The sequence below is a fragment of the Natrix helvetica genome (genome assembly GCF_964273705.1).
Source record: "Natrix helvetica genome assembly, chromosome: 3".
Classification (NCBI taxonomy): Eukaryota; Metazoa; Chordata; class Lepidosauria; order Squamata; family Natricidae; genus Natrix; species Natrix helvetica.
The window spans coordinates 124,982,053-125,002,310 of NC_138549.1; the positions used below are offsets into that span (position 1 = coordinate 124,982,053).

The following is a 20,258-nucleotide window of genomic DNA, read 5'->3' on the forward strand; positions in this document are numbered from 1 at the left end:
TGGTCTACTCACCAACTATTCATTCTTTAATGGAGTAGTTTTGCTGCATTTTGCAATGCCCCACTCCAACTCCTTTTTCCTAATCAAAATCCCACCCACCCCATGCAGAAAGAAACTGAGTCATCTAATACAGGGACTTTTAACAAAGGTCTTTCTCTGAACTACTTTTATTTGGATTGTGGCTGGTACAACAAGCCAGCTTTGAACAGTCACTCCATCTTCTCTGTAATCTAATGTCTATGTGAGGGGGGAAGGGAATAACAGTCTCCCATAATAAAATATGGGAACCACAGAAGTGGAAGTTGATTTTGTTATTATTTATTTATTTATTTATTTATTTATTTATTTATTTATTCTTAGCGCTTATAGACCGCCCCCTCTCCCAAAAGGGACTCGGGGCGGTGTACAGTCCATATCAGAAATACATCATGAATAATTATAAAATTTAGACAATTAAAATTATTAAATAGATAGATAAATAAATAAGAGGAGGATAAAAAGATATACAGAACTGTACTGCTAAGTAAATAATTTACAATTTAAAAGTTTAAAACCCCAAACAAATATCCTAAAAAATTAAATTTAAAAAAACAATCCCCTTAAAAAACCAGTAAGAAATATATATGCCAGGAGGTAGACGTTATAATTATGCCAAGCCAGCCAGTCGGAACAGGTGTGTCTTCAATTTCTGTCGGAAGGAGCGGAAGTCAGTGGTGGTTCTAATGTCGGGGGGGAGGTCATTCCAGAGGGTTGGGCCCATCACAGAGAAGGCCCTACTCCTTGGTGTCGCCCGCTGGCATTGCCTAGTGGACGGCACCAGGAGAAGCCCCTCCCTGTGAGAGCGAATTGGCCGCAGGGATGTGTGTGGGAGGATGCACACAGCTGTGTAAAACTTCATGAATGAAACAAAGTGATTCCCCATTCAGTCTGGTCTGGAGGCATCTTTAAAATAAGAATCTGCAGTGTTGGGCACATTCAGTGTGCTGCTAGCACCCCCTTGAGCTTTATTAGAACAAGTTGAGTTATCAGTTTTCCTTTTTTTAATGAAGATTCTACAGAGATTTTTGGACTATCTGTCTTCGATTGTCTGAGACTGTTTTGTGATACACTCTGTAATCCAACAAAATGTAAGGGGTACTGTCATAAATTACATAACATACAGACTATTTGTCTCACAATCTCATTATTGTCTGCTATGCAGCATAAAGCTTTTAAATATTCCAGAAATGTTTTCTAATCTTAAGTAGAACTTTTTCCATGCCAAACCATTTGCAGAACCATCAACATTTTCTGCCCTTTCCTCATTAACAGATTTTTCTTGGGGAAAAAGTACTGGGAGAAATAATGGAAGAAGATAGAAGGGTGATATATTCTGGAACCCATATAAAATGTGTTCATAGAAAGTAAATGGAATTTAAATGTGGTAGAATGAATGGCAAAAAAATAAAAATATAATTCACTAAAATCCTATGAATATGGCAAGGCATAATCAATGCCATAATATTCTCATTTAAAGGTTCTCTGCCGTCAAGTTTCTTTGTCTAATGTGTCTAAATGGTGGTTTCTTACTTCAATCCTGTGTTTATTACTTTATCTATTTCTCATATGCAGCTATTCTAAAGTCTACCGTGAGCTGGAGCAGACCATTCGTGTGGCCGATGCACAAGAAGACCTTCGGTGGTTCCGCTACACCAGTGGCCCCGGGATGCCTATGAACTGGCCTCAGTTAGAAGTAAGAAGCTGTTGCAGGATGATGCCTCCAAGGAAAGCTGCACTGCCAGACTGTAGGTTATAGATCCATGGCTATTAGTCATGATGGATATCTGGAGCTTCAGGGTTGAGGGAGCCGTGGTCCATGTGCCTAGAAAAACTAGGACATAAAGACCTTAGCCTCTCCTGATGCTGCTCCCTGCAGTGGAATTCCGCCTCTCTGAACACTGAGCTTCTATGTCCTACTTCTGGTTTTACCAGAACCACATGGCAAACCACTGCAAGAAGTAGAATGTGTTTATTGCGTTCTTAAGACTGGAGCTGAGTCATAGTGCAGTTGAAGCATTGGAAACGGAGGCTTTGAGATTAGGTATATGTTTTTTTTTCATCTGCAGGAATGGAATCCAGATGCAACACAAACCATAAACCGAAGAGAGAAACCAAAAAAGAATGAGGGAGGCAACACACCCAATACCAGTGGAGGTGGAGGTAGCAACAACTGTGGAAGCAACAATATGGAAGCAACAGCACAGGGAGGAGATCGTGGCAGGTAAACATATGAGATGTTTCCAGATTGAGTCTGTCAAGATAGAATGTTTGGAATAGACTTGGGTATCATGCACCACAGTCTCACTATCTCCAGTTATCCCACATAGTTAGATATAACAGATATTTATGCAGTAATATCACTTCTTACGATGCTGTGTCCATTACCAGTGTCAGCAGTTATGAACGTGGCCAAGCCTACACTACAGAGTGGTCAGATGATGAGAGTGGCAACACTTACAACTCCAATGAAGCCAATGGCGGTGCCAATTCCTTTGAAGAAGAACCAGCTGGGAAAGGTGTCCGTGTACGAGCTCTGTATGATTATGATGGACAAGAGCAGGATGAGCTGAGTTTCAAAGCAGGTATGCATTTGCAACTTTTTGAAATAGCCATGTCATTTGGGTGGATCATCTGACCTCTTCAAAATGCAGCAGTATAATCCAGAGCACTTTGCAGTCCTAAGAAAACTTTACACTTTGTTTTTAATAAAAAGGAAGTCTTTTGAAGTCACAGTATGAAGGTACACTATATTCTTTTCCCACTGATTATTTTCTCATACAAAATCACACCCCCTCTTGCTTTTTCCCCACATAGGTTTTACATAAACGTGACTCAACATCAAATACACAACAGAACAGTATAGGAAAACACTGTTGGGAGATATGATGAAATCAGTTAGAGAGGAGATATCAAATTGATAGCGTGCTCCCAATTTGTAATTTATCATTATTTTCCTAGGTGATGAATTAACCAAATTAGGTGAAGAAGATGAACAAGGGTGGTGCAAAGGACGTCTGAACAACGGGCAACTTGGTCTTTATCCAGCTAACTATGTGGAGTCTATCTAATTCTGACATGTTCTCCTTGTGCTGCCAGAATTCAACCCTCTCCAGTCCACCATCTGTCTGTACCAGCCAAGTAGCCATCTTGCTCTACAGTCATTCACTCAACACAGTTAGAGTTCCAAACATATTTTCCAATCAATCTCTTATTTTTTTAATTACATCTCTAAAAAGTATTTTGTGGTAGCTTTACTATTTTAGTTTCTTAAAGAAATGAGATGTGAAAAGTCAACACTGTCACTGGAGGGCTCATCTTGTAAGTGAAAGCCAATACTTCAAGCCTTTAAAGCCTAACCAAAAGGGCTTCTGATTGGTTGGATTTTAATTATAAAATGTAGCTAAGAAACATTCCAAATGGCTTATTCTTTCTAACATTTAAGCTCTAGGGAGAATTCACTCTCATTGAAAAAAATGAATCAAACAAAAATAAGGAGACAGAAAATATAGTTTTTTATTTTGTTTATTTTTCTGACCCCTCTACAGGATATTTCTTACGTATTTCTATTCTAAGGACAAAAGACAAAATATATTTGTTCTTTCCAAGAAGTCCGAAACAACATTTTTTGCTGTAATAGTCTACATTGATCATCCAGAACAATTGCATTAACTGAAAGATATGGCCTATCTGGTATGATGAATTAAAAGATTTGTTCCATACCAATTTCCTCAATGCCATTAAAATATGTGGCTTGTTCTTCTTCTGAGTTTAGACAGGGTTGTGGAAACCGAGGTACACCCAGTAAAACTCAAGAGAACTGGCTTCTTTCTCTCATCTTCTTTTGAGGAATAGAACTGCATTCCTGGGGACATGAGTGGATGTATCACTTTTTAAAATGCAAAGATTAATCAGAAAATTCTCTTGTTTCCAGCCTGAGAACAGGACTTAAAAGGAGATGCAAAATTATGAAAACTAATTACCATGTATACACTTAAACACCAGGAAAAGAAGTGCACTGATTGTGAATTGGCATTTAAAAAAAACTATTGAAGGAAACACCTGTATGTTCTTGAGCAGTGAAAAATGAGTCTAATTAGGTACTTTTTTAAATTTAAACACAAAGAAGCTTTATTAGAAAAATATGCAAGTGATAGCAAGGTAACTTCCTTTCAAATGATTATCAAGAGAACAATATGTGTGCGAGGACAAAAGCAGGCAAAAAGCAACTTGAGATTAGCAGTTTCACAAACTAAGAGTAGAAAGGGATAAACGGAGCACACAAAAAATTCCTATCTTATTGCCCCTTGCAATTGTAGGTCATGAGATTTACAGAGCCAGTGCAATTGAAGTCACTGTTCCAACACCCTTTTCGCCAATTCATTCAGGAAGCCACAACTTCCATCTACCTGTATCAATCTTGGGGCAAAGGCTTTGTAGGTAATCTGCCACATCTCTTTTAATGGGCAATATTTCAATTAGTCCCTTTTACTGTGTATCTTGTACATAATATACTCTATGTGCTTCATTCTAATGCAGTCTTCCCCATTAGGTAGAACTGACAATACCTATAGTTGTTATTATTGTCTTTGACTCATAATCTCAAAGTCCTTTAATAGTTCAGTCTCTTGGCATGATTGTGCTTCTCATACATATCTGCTTCTGGGGACAACAGAATAACAACTGCCCATCTCATTTGAAGAACAGCAGCCCATTTAAGATTTACAACCTGTTTTGCATTCTGCCAAGTCTTCCTTCCCTGGTCCCTCAAAAGAGGGTGACTGCTCAACATATATGTCTTCCTTGATTTCTCCATGCAGAAATGCAAACTTTACACTAAGGTGATGCACCTGCATATTCCCAGCTGTTGCTATACTGAGCAGTGTTTATATTGAAGTGTTATGGCAAAAGTCACATCATAGTCTTCACCTGTTAGTCTTTTGAAATGACCAAGGTCAAGAAACAGAAGCAGCACAGGTTTGTTTATTGTAGTAAAGTAAAATAGCAGCATCTTGCAAGCCTGTCAACATTTCTCTCCACCATATTTTATGCCAGAACAAAATCAAGATGTAATTATTTTGAGTTATTTTCTCACACTTGAGTACTTTTTCTCTCCCTGCATCAGTTTCCTGCTCTCTTCCCAACAACAGATTTACTTTTTTCCCATACCATATTTTTAATATATCCCTTTGTCTTATGGCTTTATAGTGCTGGGCATCCACTTCTGCATTGCATTGGATCTTGAAAACCATTTTCATCCCATTATTTTCTTTCCTTGCAGATCATTCAATGAGTTCCCAAGTATTCCTTTGAAATATTTTTCATTTCCTTTTTTTTTTTGCAGGGTTTTTTCATTGTTTAGATTTGTTAGCAAACACTTAATGTCTTTCCAAGAACAAGACTCTTGTATCTGTTCCTTTTTGGTTATGTAGGAAAATCTTCAGGGTGGAATTTTTTTTGCTGGATCTTTCTGAACACCGCAGCTGCAAATGATTCAGTTTTTGTTTCTGGATATGATGTGCCATTGAATAAATAGCACGATGAAGACTTATTGAAGCAAATAGATTCAAGTTGAGTGTCCGGGTTCAAGGTGCATTCTGAACATTAAAAGAAGCCATGCTACATGTTTGTGTAAGGGACGTGGTGGCTCAGTGGCTAAGATGCTGAGCTTGTCAACGAGAAGGTCGGCAGTTCAGCGGTTCGAATCCCTAGCACTGCGTAATGGAGTGAGCTCCCGTTACATGTCCCAGTTTCTGCCAACCTAGCAGTTCGAAAGCATGTAAAAATGCAAGTAGAAAAATAGGAAACAACTTTGGTGGGAAGTTGACAGCGTTCCGTGCTCCTTCGGCATTTAGTCATGCCGGCCACATGACCACAGAGATGTCATCGGACAGTGCTGGCTCTTCGGCTTTGAAACAGAGATGAGAACCTCCCCCTAGAGTCGGGAACGACTAGCACATATGTACGAGGAGAACCTTTACCTTTACTTTACATGTTTGTGTGGAGAGATCTAGGATTCTCTATCCCTGCAGTATTGCTGGTATCCAAGCAACATGCCTTCACCACATCTATTACGGAATTTGGCCCTTTTATTTTTGATTCATTGGTTTAGACTTTAAAACCAAATGCTCTAATATTATAATAAGCTGGCAAATATACCCTAGTTTGTGCTTCTTTCCATGCTACAGTTCACGGGGCCTATTTATGGCCTTATTAGCAATATGTTTTTGAGAGGCGGCAGTGGTAACTTCTTCAACACATTCTGATAGAGAGAAGCTCCCTGAAGATGAGCTCCAGCACAAAAAATGTGAAAGCTCAGAAGACAAAATCTCTGGTCCCTGTGGCTGACCCAGATTGGATCTTGCAACATTATCCTGGGACACATATATTCACCTTTGTTCATAACTTCTTCCATGCAGAAATTATTTGCCAGTCCTGGATCTTGCAGTATGAACTTCATTTATCTAAGAGAAAGATTATCTCTTAACTATGCCATGTGTTCTGGCATATAAAACATAATAATCTCATGTAATTCTTTGTTCATTCAAGTACTCTTTTATGTCACCCCCCATGTATTCAGTCACATGATTTGTGTGTAGAACTTAGAGCTTTCTGTCAAATTTGTTGCTTACTAAAGACACATAAACGTATCTTAAAGTATTTTCATAAACTGAGCAAGTAGCTAGTTATAAAGGTAAAGTAAGTTGTTTATAAACATGAATAAGTATTTGTTTCTGCCTGTTGTCATGACTTTATTGACCTACAATTATTGTCTGGGCCAGTTCCAGGAACTGCCTCATCAGTTTTACTTTCAGGGGAATTTCAATTGAGCTGCAGGTGGTTGCATTCTCAATCCTTTTGCTAAATGCTCAAATTTCTGAAAAGCATCTGATTCTTATATCTCTTTCTTCTGTGCCATAGGCTAAAACAGGTTATGTGACTGCATCATTTGGCTGCTTTTGCCTTAGCCACAGCACTATCTATTTCAAACAAAGCATTTTCTAGGAGGGTGCCTTTCATCATTCTTCATTTGACAAACACACACACACACACACACACACACAAGTGGCCTTTAAATTTTACTTCACACTGTTCCTGTGTCATAGACTTTAATGAGAGCAGACTGGACTCCAAAACCAGCTGTACAGAAAAGCATGTAAATCTTATAAATAACTAACGAAATAAATCCAGGCCATATAACACACTTTGAATTGTAACACTAGTTTGCTTTCCCTTTACTCAGGCCACAGGACAATCTTGCTAATCTCTCCTTATTGAAAGGAATTTTTGTCCTTCTACTAAACAACCAATGTGTGACAAATACAATGCATCTTTCATTTTCTTAAATAAGTTTGCATGTTGCACAAGAATGCACACACAGTTTTATCTTCTGATGGTGAATGAGACTTTTCTGATATTTTTATCATTTTATTATTACTAGTCCATTTCCTCTATGCTGCAGTGAGTCATGCACCTGAGAATATTGTCATATAAGTTTTCCTTGTTTGGTCTTGCTAGGACAACAGGCTTGCAAATGACACGAGCCATTACATATGAGGTACCTCCTCCTTTGAAGTTGGCTTTGTAGGAAGTCTTGACATTTGACACTTTTCTATTAGTGTTACAATCAGAGTCTTGCAGGTGATAAATTACAAAAGTTAAAATTTGCCTTCTCTGTCCTCTCATCAGCCATAATTCTGACAGGGACTATAGTCTCCCACTTCCTGGAAGGAAGATTAAGATCAGAATAATTGACATTTCCAGCTTGCTACACATTTTTTGTCTCTCAACTTGTCTGGTCATTTCTGACATCTCATTCATATGCAGATGTATAGCTCACCCTTCCCTGAGCTGCTTATTGCAGAGTCTTGCAAAAAGATCTTCATTTGAAGTTGCATATCTTTTATCATTTGTGAATAAAACTGAATATCTGAATCAGTTTTCTAGTTTTCAGTAGGATCACTCATTGACAGCTGGATCATTCCAACTGCTCTGTCATTTTACAGCCTCCTGTAGTCTTTGATCGTACTCTGCATTTAGGGTTAGGGTCCAGGACAAAGGCAGTCACTTTCTACTGGAGAAGTATTTTCATCAGGCTTTTTTCATAGCTTGAAACATCCCTATCTCTACTCTGCAAGCCATCTGCTTTTCTTTCTAATCTTTGCTACGGAGGCTCACGATGACTCACGCTTCTATATCTTTCATTAAATTTTTTTGCTCACTGCTCTGGGCCCATAACCTTGGTAGACGGAAGTGATTTGTTTAATCCTGGAGAATGGGGTGAATAAGTCTAGAGAAGCAGCTACTTTTTTTAGTCAAGAATCAAAAGAAGACTTGTGTAAACTAAAGGCAGGCAGGAAGGAACCTGAGCTAAGCAACCTCACAGGTAAAGAACAGAGTAAGAGGAACAGAGAGGGGGGAAATCCCTAATTATCTACTAGGCAGGTTGTGAGGTAGTGAGAATCAGCGCAACTGAAATTGGCTAAGCATATGATATAGCAAATTGGAGAAAGAAGCATTGCTAGGCGCCCTAAACTGAGATGGGAGAATGCATATCTTACATCATCTGGAACAGGTGAACCCCTGTCTTATATAAGGCATGATCGAAGAAGAGTATAGCTGATAATGCAGTATCAAAGCATTGAAGATATTCATAAGCTGGCATGGGCTAATAGTAGCAGTATTAGTATCAGACAAAGGTGCCTCAAAAGTAATGGGAAGAAGAAGCCAGTTAGATTTCGGTGCACATATGCTATGAGCTAAAAATGGACATAACTTTTGAACAAAGTTCCAGAACAAGGAATGCTATCCCAAAACTAAGAAATAGCAGAAAAGTATAGAATTCAGTAAAAGATGTTTTTAAAATGAGGTTCTATGCCCCATTCCCAGCAATATTGGCAAGCTCGCTTGGAAGAATTTTCCAAAGGAACAATGTCCTATTTTTTAAATATAATTGAGAATGTTACCTAGCATTGCTCAGTCATGCAGGAAATCTGCTTGAGAATAGCAGGTACATGCTGAATTATCCTATTCCTAGGTGTGGAATTCATGCTTAAATTTTGGATTGTAGAGATATCAGTGGATAGTTATTGATTATATAATTAAATGCAGAAACTCAGTCCTGAATAATCTGTGATAAAGGTAGAGAAGTGCTTAAATTTCTCTAAATTCAAAATTATTCCTTATATGATAAGAGAGAGACAGACAGGACAGACAGACAGACTTCCTTTCCAATACCTCAAATTTCAACGACAGGACAATCTATAAGTATACAGTAAAGAGTAAATAAAATTTGCATACAACAAAAAGCAAACTTCATCCTTCTGTTGAGCAACATACAGTTGCCAAAACATTGTGATAAGGAATTATAACACTTTACTGCAATAATATTTGTAAATGGATTTGCTATAGCAGGAGAACCAATGTTCTCAATTCCAAGTCAGCTACTAAGGAATGTTATGGACTAAGACAATAAGGAATATTGTAGATGACTCTAATTTGAAGTCATTAATTTAATCATATTCTATAACATGATGATAAATTCTTCTTCTTAAGGACAACATTACATAATGAATGCTAGTCTAAGTTAACTCGTCCCACAAAATGGGGAACCAAAACTTACTGAAGTTGCATCTATCAGTAGCAGTATCAATCTAAGAATGGAAAAATTTCTGTTCAAAGAAAATATATACAAAAAGGGTTTTGCTGTGAATTAAATCCTTTTGTTCACAAAGTGATTATTTTGGGTATAAAATAAACAGAATATCAGTTTTATTAAAAATTATTTCATCCAAAGAGAAACAAAAGAGTTGTTTAGTGGTGCTATTTGTGGATTAAGAAACAGTTATTTAAAACTTACAGTAGGTGGCTCTTCTAATATTGAGTTAAAATTTACATCAGCTTTGACCGTTTGATCTCCTGGTTAGGTCTAATAAGATTCCAAATCTTGACTTTGATGAAGTAAGCTTTGAAAATATTTATGTATCCTAGAAAATCATATGTGAAAGCATTCCTTAAAAGCTATTTATTCTGAACTGCATTTATTCATCTAATGTTGTCAGGTTTTAGTGTTTTTTATTTAAATGATTGGAGAAATAGACATTCTTTTTCTCCATCCCCTTATATAAATGGTGCATTATCACCTGCGTCCTGCACTGGATGGATTTATCCAATCATTGGTTAATAAAATTTATATCTTTTTAATTATTATTATTATTATATTAATTGGTTTGTATAATCTTTCCATTCACTTATCTACATCCTCACTCCATCTTTCTATTTTCCAGGAGACCTTTTTAATGACTGGTTACAGGCTATAATACTTTTAGATTAGATTCATCCTTGTTAGAATACACAAGACTATGATTAATGTATGTTACAGTTTAGTTTATGTTCCCTTTTTCATGCACCCCATCCCAAGGCCTTTCCTTGGATACTATTCGTCAGCCTCTGCTTCTTTGTAAACATCTATTGTCCTGCTTCCTCTGAAGTTGGTTTATTTTCTGAATTACTGGACCCAATGACCAGGGTTGCTCCTGAATAAGTCATGTGGCATACTGGATAATGTAAACAAGATATTAATGACCTCCAACTGTTTTGTTTTATTTTGTTAGATTAAGATATTTTTGATGAATGGCGTTCTTTCAGCAGTACACCTGCTTTGCATACATTGATAGCGTAATTTGAAAAAAGAGTTATATAGATATATATACATATATGTACGCATGCATACACACAGTAAAGAAGTCTCTGTGTAAATGTGCATGTGTGTGTATATATATATATGCATACATAATATGTATATATAATTATTGTGTATACAAAAATGACTGATCTATGTAAATGTATGAATTTTGATTCTTGTTTGACTTTGTCTTCTTACCATCTCCTGATGTAGCTGTATGTTTACAAGCTGAGCTTTATCATTTGGTATGATCAGGCCACTGGAATCAACTGGGGGGAAAAGGGAACATGAGGATAAACATACTGTCTAGACTGTATCCAAGTAAGGTGGAATTTCCTTCTTAAAATGATTTTTTCTCAATCTTGAAATTCAAAAGTCTAGTCCAGACTTGATACTCAGATGTGTTGAACAGTTGGTTTACATGGTTCACATTGTGACCAATTTAATTGTTCTTTTCCTCAGGGTATTTTCAGTGGACTCCAGTCTGGTATTAGGCATCACTTTTCAAATCGTGTTACTGGGTATAGATGCACTGGATTGGGGATTAGATGCTTGGTAAGATAAAAAGAGAGAAAAGATACAGGTTGAAGAGAATTAAAATGAGAGGAAGCAGAATTTACCATAAGCCTTGCAACATGAAGGAAAAAATGTCCCAGTCAAAGTAACCCTCTCTACTGCCAATGCCATTGTACCACCAAAGTATCAAAGATGTCCCAAGAAAATCTACCTTCCTTGGCCAGAAATTAAACTGGAGAGTGTTGATATTCTTATGCTGCTCCTGGAATGGTACTTTTCTTAATTTTCAGACTGTCTGTGGTATGTAGATGGGAAGGTACAGGACTACAAGCATATATGTATGTGCACTGTGTGGGTGGGTGTACATGGAGGCAGGTTTCTAAAGACACTTATCTATGTGATATGCTGCTTGCTCAATGATTGATTGGGAGCTTGTAGCTAAACTTGTAACAAGTCAATCCAGGTCCTTTGCAGGGTTGTTTTTATGTTGGGGTGAAGACCCTAACCCTTAGAGCACATGTAGCTTTTGCCCCCAGCTCCCCTACCATTATGCAATTTCCTAATAGAAACACAGTTTCCATCACTTAACATTTGTGGCTAAACAGTGGATTTTTGGTGATGTGGGTCCTCTTTTTTGTCCCAATAAGGGGCAAAATAGATGCACTATAAATTTGTTCCCATTTTCCCCAGAATTTCTCAACTCCACCCAAGTCTGCATTTATTTGTCCCATCCATTTCAGTGACCTCAACATGTCACTGGCCATGGTTTTAATGTTCTTGCAGGTCAGAGGTTATATGAAAAAAAAATCAAAATGTATCCCCCAGAAAAGTTTGTTTTGCCCTCTCATAAAAAAGTGTCTTGTATTATACATAATGGCTACCATAATGGAAATGTTTACAGGAATCTGTGGTATGTATTCACTATGTGACTCCAGGTCTATAAGATAAGTGCCAGGCCCAAGAAGAGATTGTGGGTTTTGGTTGATTAAAGCCTACTAGATTTAGAGCGGAGCACTTCAAGTTAGAAGAACGTGTTACTGTCAACAAGCTACATATTAGGACAGTGTTTCTCAATTTCAGCAACTTTAAGGTATATGCATTTCAACTCCCCAAATTTTGCAGCCATCTTAAAAGTTGTTGAGATTGAGAACACTGTATTAGGAGATGGAGAGTAACATTCTGTGTCATGCCAGTCTGCCTCTTCTTCCATAAAGAGCAAAAACTATACTTAAAAAATACAATAATAAAAGGATTATTTTATTCATGCATAGTGTGTCTTGCCTTGTTACTTTTTTGGGAAAGGATCAATCTTCATTATGTCATTGTCAAGATACAACAGAGAATTGTGCTCCTACACTTGTTCCACTGTGTAGAAATGGGAATTCTTACATACTTAGATGGTTACTCCACATTTAATATATGGAAAAATGTTTGCCCAAATTTCCTAATTTCTTGTAGCTATTAAAAATTAGAGGAAACTTCAGCTGCCTCTTGTTATTCTACTTTAAGAAAGCAGGCAAAATGTATGCTAACTCATTTTTACTTTGGGGGTGGGAGAGAGGAAAGTGCTTATATTTATGGTTGCTATTGTTATTTGAAAACTTCTGAAGAACTTTGAGGCAAATCAATGATTTGGTGCATGTTTCAGTTTATAGCAATAACCCTTAGACTTACATATCGCTTCACAATGCTTTACAGCCCTCTCTAAGCAATTTACCAAGTCAGCATATTGCCCCCAACATTTTGGGTCTTCATTTTACCAATCTCGAAAGGATGGAAGACTGAGTCAATCTTGAGCCGATCAGAATCTAACTGCTGGCAGTCGGCAGAGTTAGCCTGCAATATTACATTCTAACCACTGCGTCACCATGGCTCATCATTTGATTCACCTAAGTCTAAATCATTAGCAAATATTCTATAATTACATTTATGCATGCATACACATTTTAAGAGATGGCATTATTTTCTTACAGTGGAGCAATTTCAAGAATTATACTCCATTAACAAGATCAGTAATAACTTAGTCCACTGGATATTCAACCGAAGCTTTCTAAAAGTCAAAGTCCTTATTGTTAAAGGAAATCCAGACAAAGGATATACATGTTTTCTGGAAACGTATCTGCAATTTAGAAACAAGTATTCTAGTTGCCTCAGTCCCTATGAATTAAAAAAAATCTGGAAAATATTGTGCAAGTTGACTAATAGTTTGGAAGATATCCATAGGTTTTCGTGCTAGGTGAACTCAAGCATAATACAGTACCTGAATTTCCTTTGGCCATTATGTGTGAACTAATCTTTCAGCATGGCAATTATTCCATACAAATGTTTTCTTCTGTTGCATTATTGCCAGATAAGTAACTATCCAGTCCATCCCGAAGGTGCTTTTTCACCTTTGGAAGTTGAAGAAGCTTCTTGGATGAGAAGCAAAATGTCTTCAAAGAAAAACCAGAAAGTTGCCTTTTGAAAAAGCACCTTTGGGATAACCATGACCTGAACGATTGAAAATCTTCATAGACATTATACCAGGGGTCCTCAAACTTCTTAAACCAGGCCAATTCACAGTCCTTCAGACTGTTGAGAGGCCGGACCAGATGGATGGGCATGTCTAGGAGGTCATCTGAGTGGGTAGGCATGACCAATGTACAGTCCATTAAACAATGCACACAAATTAAATTTTAATTTGTTTTGGTCCTGGGGGTGTTTTTATTTGCTTTTGTTTGCATGTTGCTCTTTTGGTTGACTTTTCTTTTTACTAGATCATTTTTTCAGTTGTTTAGTAGTCTGGTGGTCCACTTCAGGAAACTCAGTTTTGCAGCAATTCTTCTCAGCCCCAATCAACAAGTCTCTGTCTGTGTCTGTCTCCCTCCCTCCCTTCTTCTCTCTTTTTCTCTCTCTTTCCCTCCCCCTCTCTCTCTTTCTATCACTCTCTCTCTTTCTCTTTCTGTGTCTCACTTTGTGTCTCTTGTCTCTATTTCCCTCCTTCTCTCTCTCTCTCTCTCTCTCTCTCGCTCTCTGTCTCTCTCTCGCTCTCTCCTGGAGGTGGGGGAGGTCAAAAACAAGGCACACGGATGCTCCACCAGAGCCTCCATGCGCCCCGTTTTTGACCTGCAGAGTTTTGCTGGAGGCAGAGGTGGCCAAAAACATCTGTGTGTCCCTTTTAATCTCCCCTGCCTCCAGAAGCACTCTGCAGGCCAAAAATGGGCTAAAACACGCTTATTTTTTGGGTGGCCCACCTCCTATTTTGCGGGACAAAAATGTTGGCCTTACCTTCCAGTTCCAGCCATGGGGCTTGCAAGGGTAAGTCGTGCACTGGGTCGAAGGTTGGGGGCAGTGGGTGGGCAGGGCAATGTGAGCAGGGCAGCCTCGTGGTCCTTGATGAAAGCCTTGATTGATGGCTTTGGTGGGCCATCTGCAGCCTGCGGGCTGTAGTTTGAGGACTCCTGCATTATACAGAGCATCCATGGCCTCTATAGATCACACATGCATCCATGAAAACCTTACTAATATCAATCATTTATCATCATCAAACTTGGGATCAGTTACTCTCACTCTCCTTACAGCGGGGTTTTTTTGAGGGTGGGAGAAGTACTGTGTGTATTCACCACCTTGAGTTATTTATAAAAATGATAAAGGCAGAATATAAATGAAGAAAATATCAATTACTTCGGCAGAAGAAAAGCCAGAAGATTAAGTTACTTTTGATGTTTATCCTACTCTCCAGCAGCTAATCTGTATGTCAGATGATTGTTTGTCTCCTATTATTCACAAACTGCTGCATGATTGATCTTCTTGGTTGTATGTTGCTGTTTTACAAACAGAAGTAGAATCAGACTTGTAAAATCTCCTTATTTTGGAAATAGAATAATTATAAGGGAATTTGTGTATTTTTTTTTACCTCTAAAGAGAGGTTAAACAATCCTCCAAATATGTATTTCTCTTTAAAAAGGAAGAAAAAGTCTAAAATTGAGACCCGATTTAAGGTAGACTAATACCATTACAATGATCCTTCACTCTAAGCCAAGAATGAATACGTCCAAGAGCCAAGGTCAATGGAAGTTACCCAGCATTTAGAGTGCCATGTCTTCCCCACCTGTCCTCTCTATGGGAATGCAGAGATCAAAACCAGTTGCATAAATGCAACTGACTATCTTAGGCAATTAGGCATTGGAGGCATAAACTAGTTTTTGGTCTACTTGATCTTGAATACGTGTAGGACAAACCAGATATGGATTTTTTGTGTAAGCTGATATTCTCACACTGAAAAGAAAGATTATCATAGAGCTGTGGTGGTGCAATGGTTAGAATGCAGTATTCCAGCTAACTCTACCCACAGTCTGGAGTTCAATTCTAACTGGCTCAAGGTTGATTCAGACATGCATCCTTCTAAACTCTGTAAAATGAGCACCCAGGTTGTTGGGGTCAATATATTGACTCTATAAACCACTTAGAGATCCCTAGAGGGGGCTACAAAGCACTATGAAGCGGTATGTAAATCTAAATGCTATTGTTAAATTCTTGAACTGTTTCTGCATATGTTTATGATCGCCCCCTTTTTTAATCACAGTTTATATTTGGCTGTAAGGTGCTGAATCCTGATCTTGTAGGACAAATTAAAGAGAACCTTGCAAATTTGATGTACATTCTCACAGTTACAATCTTAGTCAGCATTCCTTTGATTAAGAAACTAGTCCAATGCTGAAAGAGGCAGATCAAGAACCAAAATAGGATGAGTGTAAGGGTGTCATGTAAAAGTTATGAGCTCAAGCTGAACCCAGTTTGTTGATAAGGAAGTAGCAGTAGAAAAGCAAAATTCTGTTCACCCTTCCTCAAGGGGCTCACATGCCATTATTCATCTCTACCTGCTTTGGGCTTCGGAATCAGCACTTGGAGAAAATGGCATCATTGTGGGACAATCATAGCCTGTCTTTGTCTACAGTTAAAGTGACAAATTGTAATTACATAAGCATAAGTATCTTTAAATTTTAATGCCTTTTTCTGATTTAATAAAGAACCTGAATAGGTAGAGTATTCCAGTAAATAGCATGGTGGGGTGGGGTGGGGTGGAAATAAAACAAGTGACAACTTTCAAAGTATTTCTACTAATGGAAGAGTTGAGCAATCTGGTATAGAAACATAATCCAATCATCTCTTATCTTGGAGGGTTTTAAAAAAAACCAAATCCACTCAGGTTTATTTTTCAGTAGACCTACATAGTTACATCTCAGTACTGAATCCTGGCCTGAAACTAGGCCTGAATGCATCTAGATCGAGGGTCCCCAACCCCTGGGCTGCAGCCCACTGCCCTTCACAACCAGGCCATAGGAGTGGGTGAGCAAATATGCACAGCTCCATTTGTGCAAGCAGTAGACCTCCGTGGTCTCCACTTGTGTAAATAGAGCTGCATGCATGGGTGTGCTCGCCCACCACTTCCACGGTCTGGTTCCCAAGGGCTCATGGCCAGCAGTGAGCCACAGCCTGGAGGTTAGAGACCCCTTCCTTGATATGCCCATGTAACACCTTAGTTTTGCCCATATAACAGGTTTGCAACATACCGTGATTGCCAATTTGCGTCTGGGTATGGTTTAAAATGTTGGTCATTCCCTATAAAGGCATAAGATTTGTTAACCTGAGGGACTGAGGGATACTATCTCCCATAGTATCTGCCCAATGAATTCAATCTGGCAGGGTTGGCACCCTCCAGGTTCCATCAATTAAACAATGCCATCTGTCTGAGTAGATCCAGATGGCTCTCACTCTGCTGGTGTCTCAAAAGGTGTTGGAGACTTATGTCTTCGCTTAGGCTTTTGGCAAGCATAAGTAAAGTTCCCCTTTGATTTGTGTGTGTGTGTGTGTGTGTGTGTGTGTGTGTGTGTGTTTCTTTTCAATTCAGGCAAATCTTTTTGTCAGCCTTGCTACCTTTTCATTTTTGCCTATTGTTGCTTTTTCTCTTCTTTTTAATGCTTTTATTTGTAATTATCCAGAGTCACCGGAGTTCATATAAAATTAAATAATATCTGATCTAGCACCTTAAGAAAGGACTTATTTTAATCCCAAAGAATATTCACTTCAATTTAATAATGTTAAAGATATTGCTCATTGTACATACATACACCCTGCAACAATATGCTCAACAAATCTAAAATCTTATATGCTGTGCATGAAGTGGATATTCCTCTTGGTGGCAGCACCTAGCCAACATTGGCTAATTTTGAAAATATAAGAAAGATTACAAGGTACTTGGTAAGTAAGACCTGATTAATACTTGTATAAGAGATCACCAGGAAACACTGGAACTGTAAGCTAGACTGTCTTTTTCCATTCCATTGTTGCTGTTGTTGTCGTCATCGTCTAAATTGTTTCCAATAAAAATGTACAGACATGTCTATGAGGTTGCCAGGAATCAAATTCAGCATGGAGATTTTATCTTACCGTAAGTCAAATACGAAGTCTTAAGGAGCTTCTACGTTTAACAACTTTATGTATGTCATAATCTATGTGCTAGTATGTACGGGAGCTAGTATGTATGTATGGGATTCAATGTGCTAGTCTGTATGTATGAGATTCTTAGATGAAGTGGCTTTTTTTTTGTAAAAGAATAATATGTCAACTTTTTCTGAAAGCAGATATGAGTAAAGTTTCCTTGAAGTTTTGGTCATAAGTCCTTTACCTCTAAATATTGTGTCAGTTTGACATGATTTAGCGCCCACTCTCTTTTAATTTTCGCAGCCCAGACAATTTCTACTTGCATACATTTCTCTCTTAATTTTCAATGGCAGTGTAAGATTAACATGCAAAATGACAGTCACAATGACTTTACTTTCAATCATCAGCCAAAATTTGTCTTTGCTGATTTCATAAAGACACATGGTTGGGCCATAATTTGTAATTCTCAATGTAACTGCTGTACTATCAACATAATTTCAGGAAGTGCCTCCAAGAGAATTTATCTGATTTGGGATAATTATCGTACTCCGGCACAGGTATCCAGGTGCAGTCCATACCCCAAAACAACCTGTATGATTGCCAGGACCATGTTCAAGAAGCCGGAGGGGGGGAGCTGTGTGCTTTCTTCAGTGTTTCCCAGATGCTCAGCTAGTTGGCCTCCTCGGGCAGGCAGGTGCCAAATTGTTCTTGTTTTGGGTCAGCCTGAGCTCCAGCAAGGAGCTGCTTTGTACAATCCTATTGTCTTTCCCCTCAAGAAAAGTTTGTTCACACACTGAGAATGGGTGACTCTGTCCTTCTATTAACAATACCCAAAACAGTAACTACTTTCATTCACTGCATATATGGAAAACTAATCAAGTTCTTTAATATCAACCCTGGACAGACTTTCTGGCCTACTCCTTTGAATTAAAGTACAATTTTGCATTCCCCTTACAAACATAAATGCAATACACCGGACCAGCCTGATTTTTAACTATTAACACATCATTATTCTGAATTCCAAATCGTGACTCTTAGGTTTTCTCCAACTTGATATATCAAAAGCCTGGCTGTTGTGCTAAAAACAGGAGGAAAAAAAACAGACTAGAAAATCATTGGAAGGATAGTCCCCAAGCTGGTTGATATTAGAAAAAGACAGTGTTGAGATTTCTGCTTGTTACACAAAAAGAAAAGGAAAGTTAAAGAGCATAGGAATTTTAAACTAGGTCAGAAGATTGCTATACAATATTATAATTGCCCAGTGTTAATTTACAAAGTTGCAAACAATGTTACATTGCTCCTTTGATCTCAAATAGTCTTCGAATTATTAGAATGGAGAAGAGGTAACAGACTCTACAGCATCAGTATTCTTTTTCCTTTTCCATCAAATTCATACCTTCTTTGGATTCCCATGCCATGCAGCTGGAAATATTTAGATTTTTTTTTCTTTTCAAGGAGGAAAAAAAACCCTACAAAACCACAAAGCCTAGACTGTAATCTAAATGGTCCAGTTCATTTCCTTTTTGCCATTTTACTTAAACAGTAAATGTTTATTTGTTTTCCTGTTTCCCAGACACAATTAGGGTACACAGGAATCTCTACTGTTCACCAGCCAAATCCAATGGTCTTTGTCAATAGTTGCTTTTAGCTCCATCAACATTGCAGAGGATAAAGGATGCTGTTTCCAGAAGTCCTCCAGCCCAGAAAGGAGTCAGTTATTCTGAATTTGTTCTCTTTGCTCTGCTTTTCAGACAGGGTGCACAAATTGGTAGACCAGCCTTTGTGAGATATCTGGTTTCCTTATGATCCCTTTCTTATAATACTGCCGAATTGAGCGGCTCAGCTTGTCGTAGTTCATGGCAGGCCGGTTCTTCCGGATTCCCCATAGCCGAGCCACCTGGGCAGAATCTTCAATCTTAAATATACCTAGACAGTTAATACGAGAAACAAGAAATCCATTTATGTTGACCACATCCACCCTACCATTTTAGTGCTATTATACTTTGAATCAGAGGAATTATTAACAGAAAGGATATTAAAAAGGGGAAGAAATGTTTGCAAGGAACCATAAAAAAGCAAACAAAAATATATTTGGAGAAGCAAAATCTAAAGCACTATATTTTTAATGTTATTTATTATTGGATTTATAGCTTTGTTTATTGTTTATTCCAATCCTCAAATCAGCTAATACATTAGAAAATGCAGTGTATAAATCATAGCAATGTTCATATAATTCAAATCAAAATCTCAATTAAAACTGATCAGTAAAACACATACGACTCCTAACAAGCATAAAACCCATCCCATTGCTATTATACATATTGAGAGAAGCACTGGTCCTTCACAATTGAGAGCAGCCTGAATAAAGTGCCTATTTGGGAGCTCTGATGTGCACTTCTGGGCACTCTACTACCGAGTGCGCACTTTGCGCGCATGCATGCCTGAGGCGCACCCACACAGCGCTAAAAAGGGAACGTTTGAAGCCTTCCGGGTCTGCAAAGGTAAGTAGAACAGCGAGAGGAGTGGAATCCGCTGTGCCACGCAATTTAGATTAGCTACAAAGCAGGAAATCCAATGATTCTAGCTAATATAAATCACG

The 20,258-nt window shown here is 38.1% G+C and overlaps 2 protein-coding genes across 7 annotated transcripts in view; one reads left to right on the forward strand and one right to left on the reverse strand.

Annotated features, from left to right (window-relative positions):
* PACSIN1 (protein kinase C and casein kinase substrate in neurons 1) overlaps positions 1-12,502 on the forward strand; it is a 67,518-nt gene extending 55,016 nt beyond the window's left edge. For both annotated transcript variants that reach the window (XM_081947285.1, XM_081947286.1), the window contains exons 7-10: positions 1,612-1,732; positions 2,106-2,260; positions 2,428-2,621; positions 2,998-12,502. In XM_081947285.1, the coding sequence (XP_081803411.1) occupies positions 1,612-1,732; positions 2,106-2,260; positions 2,428-2,621; positions 2,998-3,107 (580 nt within the window). In that variant the 3' untranslated portion in view covers positions 3,108-12,502. The remainder of the gene's footprint in view (positions 1-1,611; positions 1,733-2,105; positions 2,261-2,427; positions 2,622-2,997) is intronic.
* A 4,646-nt stretch (positions 12,503-17,148) lies between these two features.
* Positions 17,149-20,258, reverse strand: part of SPDEF (SAM pointed domain containing ETS transcription factor) — a gene marked incomplete at its 5' end in the record, with an annotated part of 53,785 nt that continues 50,675 nt past the window's right edge. For all 5 annotated transcript variants that reach the window (XM_081949392.1, XM_081949393.1, XM_081949394.1 and 2 more), the window contains one exon: positions 17,149-19,585. In XM_081949392.1, coding sequence (XP_081805518.1) covers positions 19,407-19,585 — 179 coding nt within the window. In that variant the 3' untranslated portion in view covers positions 17,149-19,406. The remainder of the gene's footprint in view (positions 19,586-20,258) is intronic.